Here is a 22,294-nt window from a genome sequence, read left to right as displayed (position 1 = left end):
TCATTTTAATCCATATTTTAAAAGTTGAAACTCTTGCTCCAATCTATGTTTACTACTTTAAATCCCACTACCCTGTGATTTAATTATTCTATAGCTCATTCAACCTAAAGGATTAAAATTTGTGTATGTGGGGTGAGGGTGGGATAGGAGCCCACTCTTTTTTTTTTTGGTTTTGGGCCACACCCGGCGGTGCTCAGGGCTTACTCCTGGCTGTCTGCTCAGAAATAGCTCCTGGCAGGCATGGGGGACCATATGGGACACCAGGATTCGAACCAACCACCTTTGGTCCTGGATCGGCTGCTTGCAAGGCAAAGGCCGCTGTGCTATCTCTCCGGGCCCATTACTTGACTTTTTAATTTAAAATATTTTAAAGAGTTGGTATAATGAAGTTGATTTTAAAAATTGATTTCACGTGATTGACACTGAAATTTTTTTAAAGGACATATGCATATGGTACAAAGTTTCTTTCATTTGTAGGTCTGTAATATAGTGGCAGGACAACGATGTATCAAGAAGCTAACGGACAATCAAACTTCCACAATGATCAAAGCCACAGCAAGATCTGCACCTGATAGACAAGAAGAAATTAGCAGATTGGTTAGTACTTAAACCTAGGAAAGGAAATTTTAAACATACTGGGCAAGGGGGGGAGAGTGATGGTATAGTTGATATGGTGTTTGCCTTGCCCAGGCTGTCCTAGGTTCAATCCCAGTATCCATATGGTCCCCTAAGCACCACCAGGAGTAATTCCTGAGTACAGAACCAGGAGTAAGCATTGAGCATTGTTGGTGTGGCCTCAAACTAAAATGTAACAAAGAAAAAACACTAGGATATAGGTTAGAGAGAGTACATGAAGCAGAGTGCTTTCCTTGTACATAGCTGAACCTGGTTCGACTCCCAGCATCCCATATGATCCCTTGAACACCACCAGGAGTAGTTCCTGAGTATAGAGCCAAGAGTAATTCCTTAGCAGTTCCAGGTATAACTTAAAAAAAAAATTAGGGGCCTGAGAGATAGCATGGAGGTAGGGCATTTGCCTTGCATGCAGAAGGACGGTGGTTCCAATCCCGGCATCCCATATGGTCCCCCTAGCGTGCCAGGAGCAATTTCTGAGTGTGGAGCCAGGAGTAGCCCCTGAACGCTGCTGGGTGTGACCCAAGAAACAACAAACAAAAAAAAATTAAATGAAAAGCAGTTTTACAAAAATGCTAGGGCATTTCTTTTCCCTGTTAGCATGCTTTACCCTTTCTGGGACTATCAGGATTAAAAGGGATCACAGAGCCACATGTTGTCCTGGGTCTTTGAGAAGGGTCTGATCCTTATTTAACCCAGTCTTTAATTAGATCCAGAGCATATTTTCTTAGAATTAATGTTTCAGTTTAGTGTAGCAGAACTTTATTACCACCTATTCAAAAGAAGAAAGGAAAAGATGAAAATTTTATGGAGCCTTTGACTGGAAATAGTAAATAGTAACGCTTGATTGCTTGGTCCCGTGTATCAGGCTGGGGAGAATTGGATGCGTAAAGATAAGACAGCTCCATGCTTTCTCTCCTTCTCCCTTTCTCCTTTCCTTCCTCCCTTTCTCCTTCCCTTACTTCCTTCCACCTTTTTAACTTCCTTTCTTCCTTCCATTTTTTACTTTCTTCTTTATCCTTTTCTTCCTTCATTCCTTTCTTCCTCCTTAAATTCATTCTTTCTCTTTCTCCACATATCTAAATTTTTTGTTTTGTTTTGTTTTTGAGTCGTGCCCAGTAGTGCTTAGGTGTTACTCAGAAATTGCTCCTGGCTTGGGGGACCATATGGGATGCTTGGATTCGAATCACCAATTGTACTCATTGGCTGCATGCAAGGCAAAAACGCCCTACCGGAGGGCTATCTCTCCAGCCCCGACATGTCTAAATTTTAAGAAAAAAAAAAAAGAAGAAGAAGAAGAAGACAGCTCTAATCACAGAAGATACTAAGTTCTAAGTGAAGGGGTAGGAAAGGCTATCAATATCAATTTATTAGACTTAGAGAATGAAGCAAAATGAAAAATAAATTGATCTTACTCTCTTCTTGAATACTTTTTCTTTTGGGGGATTAGATGGCACTGTTTATATTTTTTGGCCCACACCCAGGGCTTAATTCCCTACTCCTGGCTCTGCTCAGGCATCACTCAAGGACCATTTGTTGCCAAGGATCAAATGTAGATAGGTCGTGTATGAGACCTTACTGGGTAAGTACCCATCTCTCTGGCCCTTGAATACTTTTTTAAGCAATTCAGCTTAGTTATTGGTAGGGTTTTATACATTAAACATTCTAGTACCACAATGTCCAACAGAGTGTCCACTTTCCTCCATCATTGTCCCAGGGTGTCCACTCCCACTCCCCTTGTTGTCAGCTTCCTACTGAAGACCCATTCTCAGTTTCTATTGCCTTTGGGCATTTGTTATTCCTCCACTCTGTTTCTTTTTTGTTTGTTTGTTTCTGGTCCCATCCAGAAGTGCTTGGGGTTATTCTTGGCTATGCGCTCCTCGCTGGCTTGGAAGACCAAATGGGATAGAATCTGGGTCAGCTGCATGCAAGGCAAGTCCCTTACTCACTATACTATTGCTCTGGCCCTCCTATATTTCTTTTTATCACACATATGAGCAAGATCATTCAATGTTTTTTCATCTTCTAACTTCAATAAGCTTAATCTCTACATTGAGTTTTTCTCTAAATTATCAAGTGAAAGAAAAAAGTTTGAGAATATGAATATTGCCAAACAACACTTTCATGGCACTTTTAAAGATTTTTTTAAAATCGGACTGGACAAAAGTACAGTGGGTAAGTCACTTGCCTTGCATATGACCAACCCAGATTGGATCCCCAGCAGTACCTCGTATGATATCCCCCAATCCCCACTAGAAGTGACCTCAACACAGTCAGGAGTAAGCCCTGAGTACTGCCAGATGTGCCCTCCCAAAAAAATTTTTCATGGGAAGAGCCAAGAGAAATAGTATAGTGGGTTGCCTTGCATGTGCATTTAGTATCTTCAGCACCACATATGGTTCCCCCAAGCACCAAGAATGATCGCCGCCCCTGTTCATCTTCTCTCTCTCTCCCCCCTGCCTCCCTCTCCACCACTTCCTCTCCCCTGTCTCCCCCACCCCAACCCCCGGTCCTTACCCCTTCCTCTCCACACCTTTCTCCTTCCTCTCCACCACCCTTCTCCTTTTCCTCCCTCCCCTGTTCATCTTCTCTCTCTCCTCTGCCTCCTCCTCCACCACTCCTCTCCCCTGCTTCTTGTTTAAAAAGAAAAAAAAAAGAGTGATCGCCCAGCATAAAGCCTAGAGGAAGCCCAAAGCAGAGCCCCTTCTCCCAAAATAAAACAAAAACAGAAGAAGAAACCAAAAACAAAAATTTTTTTTTTTTTTTGTGGTTTTTGGGTCACACCCGGCAGTGCTCGGGTTATTCCTGGCTCCAGGCTCAGAAATTGCTCCTGGCAGGCACGGGGGACCATATGGGACACCGGGATTCGAACCGATGACCTCCTGCATGAAAGGCAAACGCCTTACCTCCCTGCTATCTCTCCGGCCCAAAAATTTCTTATTTTTGTGGGGTTTTTTTTGTTTTGTTTTTATTTTGGGCCACACCCGGCTCTGCACTCAGAAATCACTCCTGGGAGGCTCAGGGGACCATATGGAATACCGAGAATCGAACCTGGGTCCATCCTGGGTCAGCAGCGTGCAAGGCAAATACCCTACCGCTTTGCTATCACTTGGCCCAAAAAAATCCAAAATTTTTGAAAAGAGGTTACAGAATAGGCTCTTTCATTTAGTTAGCCAGTTAGAGAGGGGAAATGCTTTTTACCTATAGTTTTATATTAAAAATATGAATAAGGGGCTGGAGAGATAGCATGGAGGTAAGGCATTTGCCTTTCTTGCAGGAGGTCATCGGTTCGAATCCCGGCGTCCCATATGGTCCCCCGTGCCTGCCAGGAGCAATTTCTGAGCCTGGAGCCAGGAATAACCCTTGAGCACTGCCAGGTGTGACCCAAAAAAACAAAAAAAACAAAAAAAAAATATGAATACAAGTTACTATATGAAATTTAACTAGCTGGTATCAAACAGACTGCTTCTCACCATGGATTTTTCTTTTATTCTGCTATCTGACAAGAGTTTAAAAATGGGGCTGGGGAGCTAGCACAGCGGTAGGGTGTTTGCCTTGCATGCAGATGACTCAGGACGGTGGTTCAAATCCTGGCATCCCATATGGTCCCCGAGCCTGCCAGGAGCAATTTCTGAGCACAGCTAGGAGTAATCCCTGGCAACTGCTGGATGTGGCCTTAAAAAAAAAAAAAAAAAAAAAAAAGAGTTAAAAACATTTAAGAGATCAGAATCTCTCATTTTCTATAAAATCTCAATAAATAGAATCCTGAGCAATAGCACAGGATTGCATGTGACTGATCCAGAACAGACCTCGGTTTAATCCTTGGCGTCCCATATGGTCCCCCCCAAGCCAGAAGCAATTTCTGAGCACATAGCCAGGAGTAACCCCTGAGTGTCACCAGGTGTGGTCCAAAAACCAAAAAAAATAAATAAATAAAATAAAATCTCAATAAATAGTTGATTTAGCTCGGGGCCAGAGCAGTGGCTCATGGGTAAGGCCTTGCGCTCTAGCCAAGGACTGACAATGGTTCCACCACCCAGCGTTTCATATGGTCCCCCAAACCAGGAGCAATTTCTGAGTGCATAGCCAGGAGTAAACCCCTGAGCATCACCAGGTGTGGCCGAAAACCAAAAAAAAAAAATTTTTTTTTTGATTTAGCTCATTGGAAATTGTTCAGGGAGACAATAGTTAAGCACAGGCTTTTTGTTGGGAAATAGTTCAGGGAGTAAGTCTATCCCCAGAGACTTGGATCCTTGCATTGAACTTTCTGTTTAGTGGGAGGAGTCCCAGGCCCCTAAGCACTGCTTGGGAGACCCCCTCCCCCAAAAAATGTTAAAAACAGAGGGTTTGTGTTCTAACTTCTCTATATTCACTTACTGTTCCTATTGATGTACTTCTATTCTCCTATCATAGTTCCAGCATCTGGAAGACAAGTGAAATGAGAAGTGAACTCCAGCATCAGAATGTATATAGATTTCAGACAGTCCCTCATTTAACTATGTCCTTAATCCATATGTTTATCTTTACTAAAATTTAGTTTAGCCCTCCTTTTTTTGTTGGGGGGTAGTTAAACCCAGGTTTCTCGGGGATCACTCTTGGCGGTCCTAGGATTACACTGAGGTTGACTGTGTACAAGGCCTTAACCCCTGTATTAGCTCTCTAGCCCTACTTCTTTTTGTTGTTGTTATTGTTAATTTTGTTTTTTGTTTTTCTTTTCAGTAGGAGTCACACTCATCAGAGTTCAGCCTACCTGGGCTAGTGGATCTGGGGTGGTCCAGTATTGCTCAAGAGGCAATGTTATTTCACTTGAGCTATATCCCTGTCCCCAGACTTTGGTCTCTTTAAAATAAAGATTATAGAGGGCCAGGGAAATAGTGTAAGATGGGACTATATACCTTGTATGGTGATAGGCTCCTGAAAGCTCCTCTCAGCCTTCTTCCTCCAGCACCTGTGGGATGGCTCAGGTAATCTCAAAACCGAATCACTGGTTTGGTTAGCCAAGTACTGCCTCAGAGTTACCTTCAGTCCCCTTGATCACTAATAGAAAGTAAAATGAGTCAATAAATAGAGACTGCAGCAAAAACAAAGGGCACTTGCCTTGCATTTTGTCAACTGTGGTTTAGTCCCTGAGCAAAACTGGGTGCGGACCAAACCATCAGTCTCCAAGAAAGAGAGAGAAAGAGAAGATAGGTCTTGTACATGGGCCAACCCAGGTTCAATCCCCTGCATCCCCTATGGTACCCTGGGCTTGCCAAGAGTAACCCTTGAGAACCTCCAAATGTGGCAAAAAAAAAAATAATAATAATAATAATAATAATAATAATAAAAGATGGACTGACATGTTATAAGATATAGTTACAAGGTTATTGTGAAAATTTTAAAGCGTTTTGTAGCAGCCATATCATACAACCACATCTTGACAATTATTGCTATTCTTTCTTTCTTTTTTTCTTTCTTTCTTTCTTTCTTTCTTTCTTTCTTTCTTTCTTTCTTTCTCTCTTTCTTTCTTTCTTTCTTTCTCTCTCTTTCTCTCTCTCTCCCTCTCTCCCTCCCTCCCTCCCTCCCTCCCTCTCCCTCCTTCCTTCCTTTCTTTCTTTTCTTTTCTTTCTTTCTTGTCACACCCGGCAGCACTCAGGGGTTACTCCTGGCTCTATGCTCAGAAATTGCTCCCGGCAGGCTCAGGGGACCATATGGGATGCTGGTATTTGAACCACCGTCCTTCTGCATGCAAGGCAAACGCTCTGTCTCCATGCTCTCTCTCCAGCCCCAGTGTTATTATTCTTGTGGCCTCACTCTGAAAGTGCACTGAAATATCAAAGTGAACAGCTAAATATTTAAGTTTGAGGAAATGATTTATAAAGGTCTAATTTAGAAAACACTGTTTTCAAGGCCAGAGCAATAGCACAGTGGTAGGGCGTTTGCCTTGCATGGGGCCAACCCAGGATTGACAGTGCTTCAATTCTCGGCATCCCATAAGGTCCCCCAGCCTGCCAGGAGCTTTTTTTTTTTTTCCGGGCCACACTCGTTTGATGCTTAGGGGTTACTCCTGGCTAAACACTCAGAAATTGCCCCTATTGGAGGGACCATATGGGATGCCAGGAGATCGAACCACAGTCCTTCCTTGGCTAGCGCTTAGAAATAGCTCCTGGCAGGCACAGGGGACCATATGGGACACCGGGATTCGAACCAACCACCTTTGGTCCTGGATCGGCTGCTTGCAAGGCAAATACCGCTGTGCTATCTCTCCAGGCCCCAGGAGCTATTTTTGAATGCAGAGTCAGGAGTAACTCTTGAGCACTGCCAGATGTGACCCAAAATAAATTAAAAAATGAAAGAAAAGAGACTCCTTTTTCACTTCTTTCCCTCTTCCTCTCCTTTCTCCTTCCCTCTCCCTCTTCCTCCTTTCTGTTTTTCCCCTCTCCCTCTTTCCCTTTTTCCTTTCTCCCTCTCCCCTTCTCTCTCTCTCCCTCTCCTTCCCACTCTCTTTCTCATCAAAAAAAAAGAAAGAAAAAAGAAAACATTGTTTTCTACTTACAGTAGGAAAATTCTTTTTTCATAGTTTGATTATGCAGTTTCTTTAAATATATTTTTGCTCAGAGATCTGACTGCTGCCTTTTCTTAACTTTTTTTTGGGGGTGGTTTTTTTGGGCCACACTCATTTGGTGCTCAGGGGTTACTCCTGGCTAAGAGCTCAGAAATTGCCCCTGGCTTGGGGGGACCATATGGGACGCCAGGGGATCGAACCTCGGTTCTTCCTTGGCTAGCGCTTGCAAGGCAGACACACTTTACCTCTAGTGCCACCTCACCGGCCCCTTAACTTTTTTTTTTTTTACCTTTATTTGAATGTACATGAATGTATTTTGAAAAACAAAGTTAGGAGATCAAGAGAAAGTACAGCAGGTAGGGCACTGGCCTTGTATACAGGCTATCTCATTTGATCCCCATGATACCATAGGATCCTCCAAGCTCCACCAGGCATTATACCTGAGTAAACCCTGAGCACAGACAGGTTTGACCCAAAACATATAAAAAAGTAAAACAATGATACTGGCTTTCTAGTATGTCTTGATTTTATACCATGACAGGGGCCCAGCCTACTCCCAGTGATTCTCAGCCAAGCAGGCCAGAAGGAGGTAATGCTAGAAATTACCCCCAGGTCACCTCATCAGTGTCTGGGGCACTTTTTGGTGCCAGGGATCAGCATGGGATCAGCCACATGCAGAGCATGTATGTTAATGTGTCTACTCTCTCTAGCCACGTGCCACTTTTTATTTTTAAATATTTGATTAAGGAGCAAGAGCGGTGGTGCAAGTGGTAAGGTGTCTTGCCTTGCATGTGCTAACCTAGGTCGTACTGCAGATCGATCCCCCAGCGTCCTATATGCTCCCCCAAGCCAGGAGTGATTTCTGAGTGCATCGCCAGGAGTAACCCCTGAGCGCCACAGGGTGTGGCCCAAGAAAGCAAAAAATAAAAATATATATCTATTAAATATTATATAAATTAATTAGAAAAAGAAGCCTTAGGATTATTAATATTTGCTATCCACTTGACATAAAATGATACAATATATCTGGAACCTGCAATTAGAGAATTTCTTTTATTTTTCTTTCATGGTACCAGGGATGAAACCAAAGACCTCATAATCATGATGTGTTCTTCCACTTAGCTACATTCCTACCCCTACAGCCTTTTTTTTTTTTTTTTAATGTCAAGCATTTTCCAAGTTAGGAAACCTTTAACTAGAGTATATTAAAACATAGTCAAGAACTAGAAGGTCCTAATGAGTTAAAGCAGGGGAATTTTGAAACTAACTATAAATTTTCCTGTTGTTAGGTAAGAAGTGCAAATTATGAAACAGATCCATTTGTTCAAGAATTTCAATTCAAAGTTCGAGATGAGATGGCACACGTAACAGGACGTGTACTTCCAGCACCAATGCTCCAGTATGGAGGACGGGTAAACCCTCTTGATAGTTTTTTTATTAGTAGTACACATTTCTAAATATAAAAAGAAAGGTATCTTAGTAGGTCTGAAATTGAGAAAGTATTTTATTATTCCAGCAACATTTTTAAATTTCATGTTGATTGTCTTTGCTTGAGATTAATGGAATTTTTGTGTTTTTATAATAAAAAAAATTGACTTAGAAACCTGTAACGTGGGGCTGGCGAGGTGGCGCTAGAGGTTAGGTGTCTGCCTTGCAAGCGCCAGCCAAGGAAGGACCTCGGTTCAATCCCCCGGCATCCCATATGGTCCCCCCAAGCCAGGGGCAATTTCTGAGCGCTTAGCCAGTAGTAACCCCTGAGCATCAAACGGGTGTGGCCCAAAAAAACAAAAACAAAAACCTGTAACGTGGAATATTAACTAAGGATCAAGTTTGGTGATTTGGAACGTTTCTTCTCAGCTCACTGAAATAAGTTGTATGTTATATTTTTGCCATATTTGTTCTTTTTATTATTTTCTGCCATTTGTTCTTTCTCCTTTTCTGTAGAATCGGACAGTAGCAACACCAAGCCACGGAGTTTGGGACATGCGAGGGAAACAATTCCACACAGGAGTCGAAATTAAAATGTGGGCAATAGCCTGCTTTGCCACACAGAGGCAGTGCAGAGAAGAAATTTTGAAGTAAGGCATGTCAATTAGCTTAATTTTGGAATATTTTTGTATTTAGACTGTGTTTCTCGGTTTTTAATTACTCTCCAGCTGGAGAGAGAGCTCCAGATAGAGCACCTGCCTCATTTGTACAAGGTTTGAGTTTAATGCTTATCCCCCGCACTGCCAACAAGGACCAAGCTCTGGGCCAGAGAGACAGCTCAACGAGTTGAATATGTGCTCTGCATGTGGGAGACCCAGGTTCAACTCCTGGCACCAAAAATTTACGACAAGTATCATGGGGAGTGACCATTTCCCACCCATTAGCAATCCAGGAGTAGCTCCTGACTCACTGAATTTAGCCCTTCAACAACAATAAGAAGACAGTTAAATTTTAGTTAATTTAGCTTATATTTGAACAAGTTTGTTGCAATATGAATCATATTAAGCTTTGAATCTTTATTTAGTTTTTGTGCCACATTCAGCAGTGCTCAGGCTTACTCATAGCTATGCCTCCTGGGATCACTCCTGTGATTCAGGGGGACCATATTTGGTGCTGAATAATTGAAGTCATGCCAATATTCTTTCTTTTTTTCCCTGAGGATACAGTCTTAGTAGTTACCCTAGATTTTATTTTGTTTGATGAAGAGTTTAGGTCACACACATTGATGCTCAGATGCTACTTTTGTCCTGGGTGGAGAATTAAACCAAAATTAATTACATGCAAGGTCAGTACCTTACCCACTACTCTCTCAAGCTCCTGCTACCCTACTCTAAGAGGTAATACAGTAGAAAGAAACTAGATTACGTCATAGTCTGACTTTGCCATGTATCTAGCCTTTGGAGCTTGATGAAATATTTAACAATCTGACTCCATTTCTTGATCTATAAATTGAGAATGATAATTTGACCTGTCACTTTTTCCTGAATTCTGTCAGGATAAAATTGGAAAATGTATAGTACCTAAACTTTATGAATCACTTACCAAACCTTGAATACCATGCTTAAGTGCTTTACAATATTTTTTAAAACTCCTTCAGTCTTCATACCTACACTATATTGGAAGTAATTATGATAAGGGAGTTGGGAAGTGAGATGGTGAAATGCGTACAATATATAGTTAGTAAATAGAAAACTTGAATTGGAGCAACCTACTCTAGAGCTAAGTTCTTTTTTTGGTGGGAGGGATTGATTTTGGGGGGGCCAAAAATCTGTGCTTCCACTTCTTCCCAAAGTTTTTATGAATTCTCTGTAGGAGTTGCTGAGTAGACAAAAGATTGTATTTTTAGTGACTTTTTTTCCTTCTAGGGGCTTCACAGACCAGCTGCGGAAGATTTCTAAAGATGCAGGAATGCCCATCCAGGGCCAACCTTGCTTCTGCAAGTACGCACAAGGAGCAGACAGTGTGGAACCCATGTTCCGGCATCTCAAAAATACTTACTCTGGGCTGCAGCTCATCATAGTTATCCTACCAGGAAAGACACCAGTGTATGGTAAGATAGAATGCCTTCTTTCTCAAGTACTTCCTTGTAGAACTTTATATATATAAGTATATATATATATATATATATATATATATATATATATATATATATAAATATACAAAAATATATATATATATTTGTTTGTTTGTTTTTTGTTTTGGTTTGGTTTTTGGGTCAAACTGGGCAGCGCTCAGGTGTTACTCTTGGCTCCAGGCTCAGAAATCGCCCCCTGGCAAGCTCGGGGGACCGTACAGGATGCCGGAATTCGAACCACCATCCTTTATGCAAGGCAAATGCCTTACTGCTGTACTCTCTCTCCCCATATATATATTAAGAAATCAGAGCCAAGAGTCCAGAATGATAGCATAGCGGGTAGGTCGTTTGCCTTGCACATGGCTATTCCCAGAGTTAGATCCCTGACATCCCATATGGTTCCCTGAGCACCGATGGGTATAACCCAAGAACAAATAAACAAAAAACAAAATCAGGGACAGGGGCTAAAGAGATAGTACAAAAAGCAAGGCACTTGCCTTGCACTCAGCCAAACTACATTCAATCCCTAGCATCCCATACTGTCTCTTGGGCATCAGGAGTAATTGAGCACAGAGCCAGGAATAATCCCTGAGCACTGCTGTGTATGGTCCAAAAACAAGAAAAAAAAAATCAAATACTATATTGAGACCAATTGACTCTCAGTATGATACAGTAGTGAAAACATGGCCACTGGCATCAGAGTATGCTTTCAGATTTGACCGAACTGAATTTTTTTTTGGGGGGGGGGGTCACACCCAGCATTGCTCAGGGGTTACTTCTGAATTTTTTTTTGGGGGGGGGGTCACACCCAGCATTGCTCAGGGGTTACTTCTGACTTTATGCTCAGAAATCGCTCCTGGCAGACTCAGGGGACCATATGAGATGCTGGGATTCCAACCACTGTCCTTTTGCATACAAGGCAAATGCCCTATCTCCATGCTATCTCTCTGGCCCCATAGCTGAATTTCTTATTCACACTATACCTTTGAGTCCTCAGCTGTGAAACTTGATTACTAATAATACCTATTTCGTATGGTAGAGTTGTAGGGAATAAGTTTCTATATGTAAATAAAGTCTAGAATCAGGGGTCTCAAACTCATGGCCCGCGGGCTGCAAACAGCCCTCTGTACAACATTTTGTGGCCCTGCCCTAGAGGAATCTTTTTGTTTTGTTTTGTTTTAGTTGTTTGGGTCACAACCCCAATGTTCAAGACTTACTACTGACTTTGCACTCAAGGATCACCCTGACTTTGCCTCCTGCAGCCCCCAGGTAAGTTGAGTTTGAGACCCCTGGTCTAGATTGACACTTGTCTTAAACACTCATAGTGTTAACTGTTATATTGTAAGTAACTTATGAAGTTATGAAAATTGACTCAGTGGAAAAGTAAAAAGAAAGTATGATTTTTCAAGCTACTGATGAATTATAGTTACTTAAATGGTTAAAATTAATTACATAGGGGGCCGGGTAGGTGGCGCTGGAGGTACGGTGTCTGCCTTGCAAGCGCTAGCCAAGGAAGGACCGCGGTTCGATCCCCCGGCGTCCCATATGGTCCCCCCAAGCCAGGGGCGATTTCTGAGCACATAGCCAGGAGTAACCCCTGAGCGTCAAACGGGTGTGGCCCAAAAACCAAAAAAAAAAAAAAATTAATTGCATAAAAGTTAAACTTTATGTATGTCATTAGTATGTAACTAAAATAAAAAGAAATTTAATATGACTGCTATAAATGGAAACAACAAGAAACAGGGCCGGAGAGATAGCATGGAGGTGAGATGTTTGCCTTTCATGCAGGAGGTCATCGGTTCTAATCCCGGCGTCCCATATGGTCCCCTGTGCCTGCCAGGAGCGATTTCTGAGCCTGGAGCCAGGAATAACCCCTGAGCACTGCCGGGTGTGACCCAAAAACCACAAAAAAAAAAAAAGAAACAGTAATATTTTTAGAATGTAAGCCAAAATTTTTCCCAAGTACAAAATAAGTATATAAGAAAATGTCAGTTTTTACAAATACTAGTGAAAAGTTCAAATTAAAAAAGGGAAAATTAGAGCCAGAGTGGTGGTGCAGGTGGTATGGCATTTGCCTTGCACACAGCTGACCCAGGACTGACCACAGTTAGATCCCCTGGTATCCCATATGGTCCCCCAAGCCAGGGGTGATTTCTGAGCACATAGCAGGAGTAACCCCTGAGCATCACCGGGTGTGGCCTAAAAACAAAAGGGGTCGGGGGGAATTTGACAGAACTGAATATTCAAGCCAAAGGCAACAATAATGGAATTAAGAGACCCAAACTTTAACAATCTAAACTTAAAATGGGCCTATTATACTGCAGGTTGGGGGGGCAAGAAAAGTGGTATGGGGTGCACCTGAGGAACATTGGAAAGAGGGAATCCCACCATTGACACTGGTGGTGGGATTGGCCCTGATCCATTGTATGTCTAAAACCAAACTATGAAGGACTTTGTCAATCACAATAGTTTCAATAAAATTAAAATTAAAAAATAGGGGGAGGGGAAAATTTAAAAATAAACAAAAAATAAGGGAAAATTGGGCCAAATCAATAGTACAGCGAGTAGATCACCTGCCTTCTAAGTAGCCAACCTGGTTCAATCAGAAGCATCTCATATGGTCCTCTGAGCACCACCAGGAGTAATTTCTGAGTGCATAGTCAGGACTAACCCCAGAGTATCACTGGGTGTAAACTCCCCCCCCCCAAAAAAAAAGGGAGACATTGTATGCTAATAAAGTAACAAATAATTGAGCTTTTTTTGGTCTTTTTTTTTTTTTGGTTTTTGGTTTTTGGTTTTTGGGCCTCACCCGGCAGTGCTCAGGGGTTACTCCTGGCTATCTGCTCAGAAATAGCTCCTGGCAGGCACGGGGGACCATGTGGGACACCGGGATTCGAACCAACCACCTTTGGTCCTGGATCGGCTGCTTGCAAGGCAAACGCCGCTGTGCTATCTCTCCGGGCCCCTTGGTCTCTTTTTTTAAAACCACACCCGGTGATGCTCAGGGGCTACTTCTAGCTTTGCTCAGGAAGCCTTCCTGGCATGCTCAGGGGGCCATATAGGATGCCAGTGACCGAACTCAGGTCGAGCACATGCAAGGCAAGTGCCCTACACACTGTTCTATCACTCCAGCCCCTTTTTGAGCATTTTTAATATCTAGAGCTTGTGAATAAGTCATGAATGTTATGGGGTTTTCTTTTTGGGGGGTGTGGAGGGGTTTGTTTGTTTGTTTGTTTTTTGGTTTTGGTTTTTAGGTCACACCCAGAGGTGCTCAGGGGTTACTCCTGGCTCTGTGCTCTAAAATCACTCCTGGCAGGCTCGGGGGACCATATGGGTGGGATGCCGGGATTTGAACCACCGTCCTTCTGCATGCAAGGCAAATGCCCTACCTCCATGCTATCTCTCCGGCCCCAAATTTTATGTTTTAATGCACTATTAAAGGCATTATAAATTAACAGTATCCTTTGCATCAAAACATGTGTTCTGGGGGCTGAAGAGATAGCACATGGTAAGGCATTTGCCTTGCATACCACAGATGCAGGACGGATGGTGATTCAAATCCTGGTATCCCAAATGGTCTCCCGAGCCAGCCAGAAGCGATTTCTGAGCACAGAGCCAGGAGTAACCCCTGAGCGCTGCCAGGTGTGACCCAAAAAAACAAAACAACAACCCCCAAAAAAGTATATGTTCAGGATTTCCAGAAAAGATAGGGTTCATGTTGGTTTCCCCATGCCTCCTTCCATTTCTTCTGTTGTAGTCATTCTTGCAATGACCAGGATCATCATGCACCTGGCTGTCATGCTCACAACTAATTGTGGCCTAGCCAAGGATCGCTCTCCTTCAGCTGTGGTTTTTCCACCTCTGCTCTTTGAGATCCCACTCTCTAGTTTTGATGCTCCTACGCATTCTTGTTGTGGTGCTTACCATGGATTGTCATACTTTAGAGGGGCACTGAAGTGCTGAGGGGTTACTGTTGGTTCTCTGATAGCGGGTTACTCCTAGTGCTCAGGAATAACACTTGATAGCTTGGGGGACCTGATAGCTTGCTGGGAAATCAAGCCTAGGTCATCGTGCAAGACATACTCCCAACCCATTGTATTTTCACTCCTGGGATGCACACTGGGGATCACATCCATGAGTATCTACACATTCGGGTGCTGTGTAGCCAGAAATAGCTTGTGATGTCAGAGATTATAAAACAGCAGAGCTACCAGGACCACGCTCATTGTGGACTGAAGCACCAAGGACTGAGATTATGGCCTCACACTTGGAATGCAGACTTTTTTTTTTTTTTTTGGGGGGGGGGGTCACACCCAGCAGCGCTCAGGGTTTACTCCTGGCTCTATGCTCAGAAATTGCTCCGTAGGGCACCACCACTGTGCTATCTCTCTGGCCCCAGGTTACAGACTCTTTTTTTTTTTTTTTTTTTTTTTTTTTGGTTTTTTGGGCCACACCCATTTGATGCTCAGGAGTTACTTTTGTCTATGCGCTCAGAAATCGCCCCTGGCTTGCGGGGACCTGTATGGGATGTGGGCGATCAAACCGTGGTCTGTTCCTTGGCTACCCTACCGCTTGCTAGGCAGACACCTTACCTCTAGCGCCACCTCGCAGGCCCCCAGGTTACAGACTCTTAATGCCACTGAACTCTCCCTCCTTTTACACTCCCCCAAAATATATCTAAATAAAATAATTCAGGGCTAGAGAGATAGCACAGCGGTAGGGCGTTTGCCTCGCATGCAGACGACTCAGGATGGATGATGATTCAAATCCCAGCATTCCACATGGTCTCCCGAGCCTGCCAGGAGGGATTTCTGAGCACAGAGCCAGGAGTAAACCCTGAGCGTCGCCAGGTTTAACCCAAAAACTAAAATTAAATAAATGAATAAAATAATTCGTGGTATTGGAAAATCTCTCTGAGCAAAATTTTTCATATTACCTGTAAGACTGAAAAACTGGTTTTTAAAAATGAGACAAGCTGGAAAGATGGTTCGGTGGTAAGGTACTTGCCTTGCTCATAGCTGATCCATGTTTAATCTCTAGCATCAAATATGGTCCCCTGAGCACAGAATCAGTAATAAGCCTTGAGTATTTTGGGGTGAGGTCCCAAAACCAAGTAAGTTAAATAAAATCCCCTCTGCTCCTTCTCCTTATCTCCTATCTTTCAGACTTCTCACAGTCACTGGTGTTTTCATGTCTCCCTAGTTTTGCCCTTCCAAATACTATCATGTGGTTAGAGTCCTGTTGTATATTCCTTTTTTCTGATCTGTTTCTCATAGTAATATGTATTTTAAATTTTTTTTGCAGCTCAGTAAGTCCTTTTTTTCAAATTTTGAATAATATAGTGATGTATTTTAAGGTAGACAGTGGAAATCAATTCTCAGTAGAGGTTACCATTTTTTCTAATTATTTATTTGCATTTGTTCCACAGCTGAGGTGAAACGTGTAGGAGACACACTTTTGGGAATGGCTACACAGTGTGTCCAAGTCAAAAATGTAATAAAAACTTCTCCTCAAACTCTCTCAAACCTGTGCCTAAAGATAAATGTTAAACTCGGAGGGATTAATAATATTCTTGTACCTCATCAAAGGTAAGCCACATTAGTCACAATTAAATATTCATTATTTTTCATACCTTAATTTGTTAAATATATTGCCCTAAGTTCTGTGTAAGAGACTGCTTGCTTCAGTGATGCCTGTCATAACTCAAGTAGGCAAAAAAAAAAAGGAGTTTGGAATAACAAAATTGAGATTTCCTTAGAAAGTTTCCTGCAGGGTCACAGGGTTGGCAGGGGGCTGGAGAAATAGTAAATCCCATAAGACGCTTGTCTTATACATGCTTGACCTGGGTTCTATTCCCAGAATTCCATATAGTCCCTGAACACTGTTCATAGTAATTTGTATGTGCAAAAGCCAGGAGTAAACCCTGGACATCAATGGGTGTGACCTAGAAACTTAAAAATAAAACACCCTAGGCTGGAGAGATAGCACAGCGGTAGAGCATTTGCCTTGCAAGCGGCCAACCCAGGACCAATGGTGGTTTGAATCCTGGCATCCCATATGGTTCCCCGTGCCTGCCAGGAGCGATTTCTGGGCAGAGAGCCAGGAGTAATCCCTGAGTGCCACCAGGTATGACTCAAAAAGCAAATTAAATAAATAAAAACTCCTGCCAGGTTATAGTAATAGTACAATGGGTAGGGTGCTTGCCTTCCACTCATTCAATCCCCAGTACCCTGCATGGTCTCCCAGCCTCACCAGGAATGATCACTCAGTAAGCTAGGAGTAAACCCTAAACATTGCTGGGTATAATTCAAAAACCAAAAACAAAAGAGGAAAGGATGAAGGGGGTCCCGTACCCCTTGTTACTTACTGAGCAGATACTCTCTTCTTGTCCCTGAAAATTCTGGGAGTTTGATTTCTCACTTCTTAGAAAGCCCAGCTTGAAGGATGCTCTCATTTAACAGTCATCTCCAACCTGCTGTCATAGGCCACACATATAGAAAGTGAGAGAGGAAATGGGGCCAGAAACATAATTCAGAATTTTAAGTCCTTTCCTTGCATGCTGCTGATCTCCTTTTGATCTGTGGCACCACATCTGCTTTCACTGAGCACTTCCAAGAAAGAATTCCTGAGCACAGAGCCAGAAGTAGGCCATGAACATTGCCAGGTGTATTTCCCAACCCTAAAAAATGTTGAAAAGAGAGGTGGGAGCAGGAAGTACTGTATTTATTATTCATACCATAAGACGTACTTCCTTCTCCCCCCCCCCAAAAAAAAATTTGCATCTTATGGGACGAATGCCACCTGGAACTGAAGCCTGAGTGCAGGGGAGGAGAACCTTTAAAAACTATGTGTGTCTTATGGTCAGGTGCTGTGCATCTTATAGAGCGAAAAATATGGTACGTTAGTATAACCCATTTCTGTACAGGACAGCAAGTGTTCTTATTGCATCACTCTCCATTCTCCAGCTCTTGGAAGTTGGAGGCATTGAGGCTTACTTAGATCCAGGGATCAGGGAAAGAGGCTGTTATTTGGAGAATTGAACTACAGGTTTCCTTTTGGTTTCATTTCTGTATTTTTGGAGTCACATCAGCAGTACTCAGCTTCTGTTCTGAACTTAGGGCTCACACATGGCACTCAGAAATATTTGGGGTGCTAAGGATTGAATCTGGGTCAGTCATGAGCAAGGCAATTTGCCTTACTCACTGTACTGTCTCTCACAAGATATAGGTGCTTTTTGGTTTTTTTGGTTGGTTGGTTGATTTTGGAGCTAGGGGTGACTTCTAATTCTGCATTCAGGAAATACTCCTAGAGATACTATGGGGAATCATATGGGATGCCAGAGATTGAACCCATGTTAGCTACCTGCACAACAACACCCTACTTGTGTTGTCTCTTCAGCCCCAGCAGGAAATATATAGTTTTATCTTTTTTTGGTTTTTGGGCCACAACTGGTGACACTCAGGGGTTACTGCTGGCTATGCGCTTAGAAATTGCTCCTGGCTTGGGCCCGGAAAAATAGCACAGCGGCGTTTGCCTTGCAAGCAGCCAATCCAGGACCAAAGGTGGTTGGTTCGAATCCCGGTGTCCCATATGGTCCCCCGTGCCTGCCAGGAGCTATTTCTGAGCAGACAGCCAGGAGTAACCCCTGAGCACCGCCGGGTATGGCCCAAAAAAAAAAAAAAAAGATACATAGTGACAGAGAATAATTATTAAGTATATTTTATTCTGATTTATACTTTGGGCCAGGGAAGGGCAATAATCAATTTCATAATCATATGCAGATCAGCGATATTCTCTAACAGAGCAAATACCCTTCCCATAGGGCCCTGGGTTCTGTTCCTGGAATAGCAGCAACAAAACCCATAATCCCTTTCAATATAATTTAGTGATTCTTTAAAGAGATTGTATGGGTTTAAATATAAGTGAGCTAAAAAATATTGATGCATGTTGGTAGATTTAATATGAGAAAGCTTATCATGTCATGTCTATCAAGAAGCTCTCTAACTGCAAATTTCCTAGTAGTGCTTGTGACAAATAAGTTTTTAAATAGACCAATATTTTAGGGTGGCTTTTATTTCTTTGTTGAGTGATTCATGAATTAAGAGAATAAAACCAGCTGAGGCCTATGAATTTGTTTTCAAAGGTTTCTTTGTGCTGTGTCAGCAACTCATGGTTGTATTGCAATAGTATGAAATTGGATAATGAAAAAAAGAATTCTCTAACTCTTTTATTAAAATGTGTTTAAGACCTTCTGTGTTCCAGCAACCAGTAATCTTTTTGGGAGCAGACGTCACTCATCCACCCGCTGGTGATGGAAAGAAGCCGTCTATAGCTGCTGTAAGTGTCATTAGGCAGGTTTGGCTTCTGTAAAGTATAGGCAGATAGCAGTGTTTGATTCCAGCATTTTAAATTTTCATGATTCCACTGAAACCAGCTTTCATGAATATATTTACATAGGTAATAAATACTTTGCAATTTTCTTTGTGTGTAGGAGTGGTCTGTGTGCATATTTTAAGATGACTACTTTCTGGCTTGGTATCTATAAGTTATATACTCATTTGATCCTTGAACAATTGTGGGGATTTTATTTATCTATTTATTTGTTTGTTTGTTTATTGGTATTTTTCTGTCACACCCAGCAGCGCTCGGGTCACTCCTGCTTCTATGCTCAGAAATCACTCCTGGGGCCGGGCGGTGGCGCTGGAGGTAAGGTGCCTGCCTTACCTGCGCTAGCCTAGGAGACGGACCGCGGTTCGATCCCCCGGCGTCCCATATGGTCCCCCAAGCCAGGAGCGACTTCTGAGCGCATAGCCAGGAGTAACCCCTGAGCGTCACCGGGTGTGGCCCAAAAACCAAAAAAAAAAAAAAAAAAAAAAAAAAGAAATCACTCCTGGCAGGCTCTGGGGACCATATGGGATACCGGGATTAGAACCAGTGACCTTCTGCATGAAAGGCAAACACCTTACCTCCATGCTATCTCTCCGGCCACCAATTGTGGGGATTAAGGACATCACCAATCAAATATCTACATAAAATTCAGTCAGTCCTGAATGAATGTTTAAATTCAACATTTGGAGATTCAGCCAACCAACATTTTTTAATTTCATCCATTCTAATAACAAAAAACTGGGGGTAGGGCCCGGAGAGATAGCGCAGCGGCGTTTGCCTTGCAAGCAACCGATCCAGGACCAAAGGTGGTTGGTTCGAATCCCGGTGTCCCATATGGTCCCCTGTGCCTGCCAGGAGCTATTTCTGAGCAGACAGCCAGGAGTAACCCCTGAGCATCGCCGGGTGTGGCCCAAAAACCAAAACCAAAAACAAACAAAACTGGGGGTGGTGGACAGGAAGACTATGTAATATCAGGAATCAAGACCACACACACGGGGCCGGAGAGATAGCATGGAGGTTTGCCTTTCATGCAGAAGGTCATCGGTTTGAATCCCGGCGTCCCATATGGTCCCCCCTGCCTGCCAGGAGCAATTTCTGAGCATGGAGCCAGGAGTAACCCCTGAGCACTGCTGGGTGTGACCCAAAAACCACAAAAAAAAAAAAAAGGCTACACACACACATACACGGGAAGACTATGTAATATCAGGAATCAAGACCACACACACACACACACACACACACCTGTAACTATGTGCTTTACCACTTGAGCCACATCCCTAGTTTGGGTTGGGGTGGGTGGGGAGAGGGTTTGGGCCATGCTTAGCAATTGCTCAGATACTCCCGACTCAGTGTCCAGGAGTTGATCCCAGTGTGTTTGGAATCAGACCCTGGCCTCCCATATCCAAAGCATGTCTATTTAACCCTTTGAACTTTCTCTGTAGCCTCAAAGTTCTATTGTTTGTTTGTTTTGGGGAGGAATGGCTGTTTGAGATGGTAGAGGCAGTTGAGCTTCATCCAGTGGTACTCAGGGGCTACTCCCAGCTCTCTGTTCAGAAATCTCAAGAGACCAGTACTACCAGGAACAGAAAAGCATAGCTGGCCACATACAGGGCATGTGCCTTAACTCTTGTATTTTTTCCCTCTCCTTCTTTCCTCTTCTCCCTCTCCTTCTTCCCCTTTTTCTTTTCCCTCCGGACCATATGAGGTTCCAGGGATCAAATCTGGCTTCACTGAATGCAAGGCAAACATTCTACCTACTGTATTATCTACCACTCCCACTTCAAAATTTCACTTCTAAAAGGACCAGCTGTTTTTCAGCCTTAGGCTCTATACAGAATAATATGCTGATACTTTTAAAAACTATTTGGGAGACTGAAGAAATAGTATAGGAGTTAAGGCACTTGCTTTGCATGTGACCAAGCCCCAGTTTGATTCCTGCCCACCATATATGATTCCTCCCAACCACCACCACGAGTAGTAACAACTGAACACAAAAGGCAGAAGCTGTCCCCTGAGCACTGCCAACACTGACCCTACATTCCTAACCCCAGATTTCCAGAGATAATACTTAAGCAGGTGAATTTAGTTTCCACTGAACCAAAGGCATTGCAAAACACAGAAACTGGAAGTTAATGAGGAGCTAGAAAGATAGAATAGCTAATAAGGCATTTGCCATGGTCATCCATTATGGTCCCCTAAACACTGCCAGGAGTATTTCCTGTTGCAGAGCCAGAAGTAACCCTGAACATCTCTGGGTGTGCCCCACCAAAATATAAATAAATAAATAGATAAATAAATAAATAAAGTAAAAGGAAGTTTGAGATAACTCAGTAGATCATAAATACAATGCAGTAAAGCTTTCTCAAGGTTTCAACCTTCTGTTTTAAGACACTGTTATAAGAAATAGAAATTTTCTTTTTTTGAAGCAGGGACTGGAGAGTACAATAGGTAGGGCGTTTGCCTGGGATATGGCAGATTCGGGTTCAGTCCTTGGTATGGTTCCCCAGTGCCGTCAGACTGATTCTTGAGCACAGAGCCAGGAATAACTCCTATCCATCACCAGAACTGACCCAAAAACAAAACAAAATGAAAAAATTATGAAACATAGGCTGGGGCAGTAGTACAGCGAGTAAGGCATTTATACTGCCTGAGCACTGCTGTTGTGACCCAGACAACCATCAAAGAAAGATGCAAGACTTAAGGATGGCTTCAGGAGTGATTTGGTAATGTGTCACAAAATAAAGAGAAAAACAAGAGTTTCAAGAATTTGTCCATCTTTTTCACTTATCTCCCTGTTTTTGTTTGTTTTGTTTTGTTTTGTTTTGTTTTATATGGGATGCCAGGTCTGTCCTGGATAGCTGTATTCAAGGCAAATGCCTTACTGCATTACTCCAGCCCCATTATGTCCTTTTTCTGATTCTCTTTATGTGAATGTCTTTCGTCTCTTTCCATGCTAATCTTTAGCTTCATTAGTAACATCTATACTTAGAATCTGTGTAAAGTGTAAAGTATACAATATTATGCTTATATAAAAATTAATTTTGATGGACCCGGAGAGATAGCACAGCGGCGTTTGCCTTGCAAGCAGCCGATCCAGGACCAAAGGTGGTTGGTTCGAATCCCGGTGTCCCATATGGTCCCCCGTGCCTGCCAGGAGCTATTTCTGA

The 22,294-nt window shown here is 42.8% G+C and overlaps 1 protein-coding gene across 1 annotated transcript in view; it reads left to right on the top strand.

The window, feature by feature from the left end:
- LOC126011034 (protein argonaute-3) overlaps window positions 1–22,294 on the top strand; it is a 122,638-nt gene that overhangs the window by 89,001 nt on the left and 11,343 nt on the right. The window contains exons 9-14 of the mRNA XM_049774695.1: window positions 478–597; window positions 8,467–8,589; window positions 9,122–9,255; window positions 10,531–10,715; window positions 16,168–16,327; window positions 18,986–19,076. Coding sequence (XP_049630652.1) covers window positions 478–597; window positions 8,467–8,589; window positions 9,122–9,255; window positions 10,531–10,715; window positions 16,168–16,327; window positions 18,986–19,076 — 813 coding nt within the window. The remainder of the gene's footprint in view (window positions 1–477; window positions 598–8,466; window positions 8,590–9,121; window positions 9,256–10,530; window positions 10,716–16,167; window positions 16,328–18,985; window positions 19,077–22,294) is intronic.

The sequence above is a fragment of the Suncus etruscus genome, chromosome 6 (assembly GCF_024139225.1).
Source record: "Suncus etruscus isolate mSunEtr1 chromosome 6, mSunEtr1.pri.cur, whole genome shotgun sequence".
Taxonomy (NCBI): Eukaryota; Metazoa; Chordata; class Mammalia; order Eulipotyphla; family Soricidae; genus Suncus; species Suncus etruscus.
The sequence above is the reverse complement of the archived record's forward strand: the minus strand, read 5'-3'. Positions and strand labels throughout refer to the sequence as shown.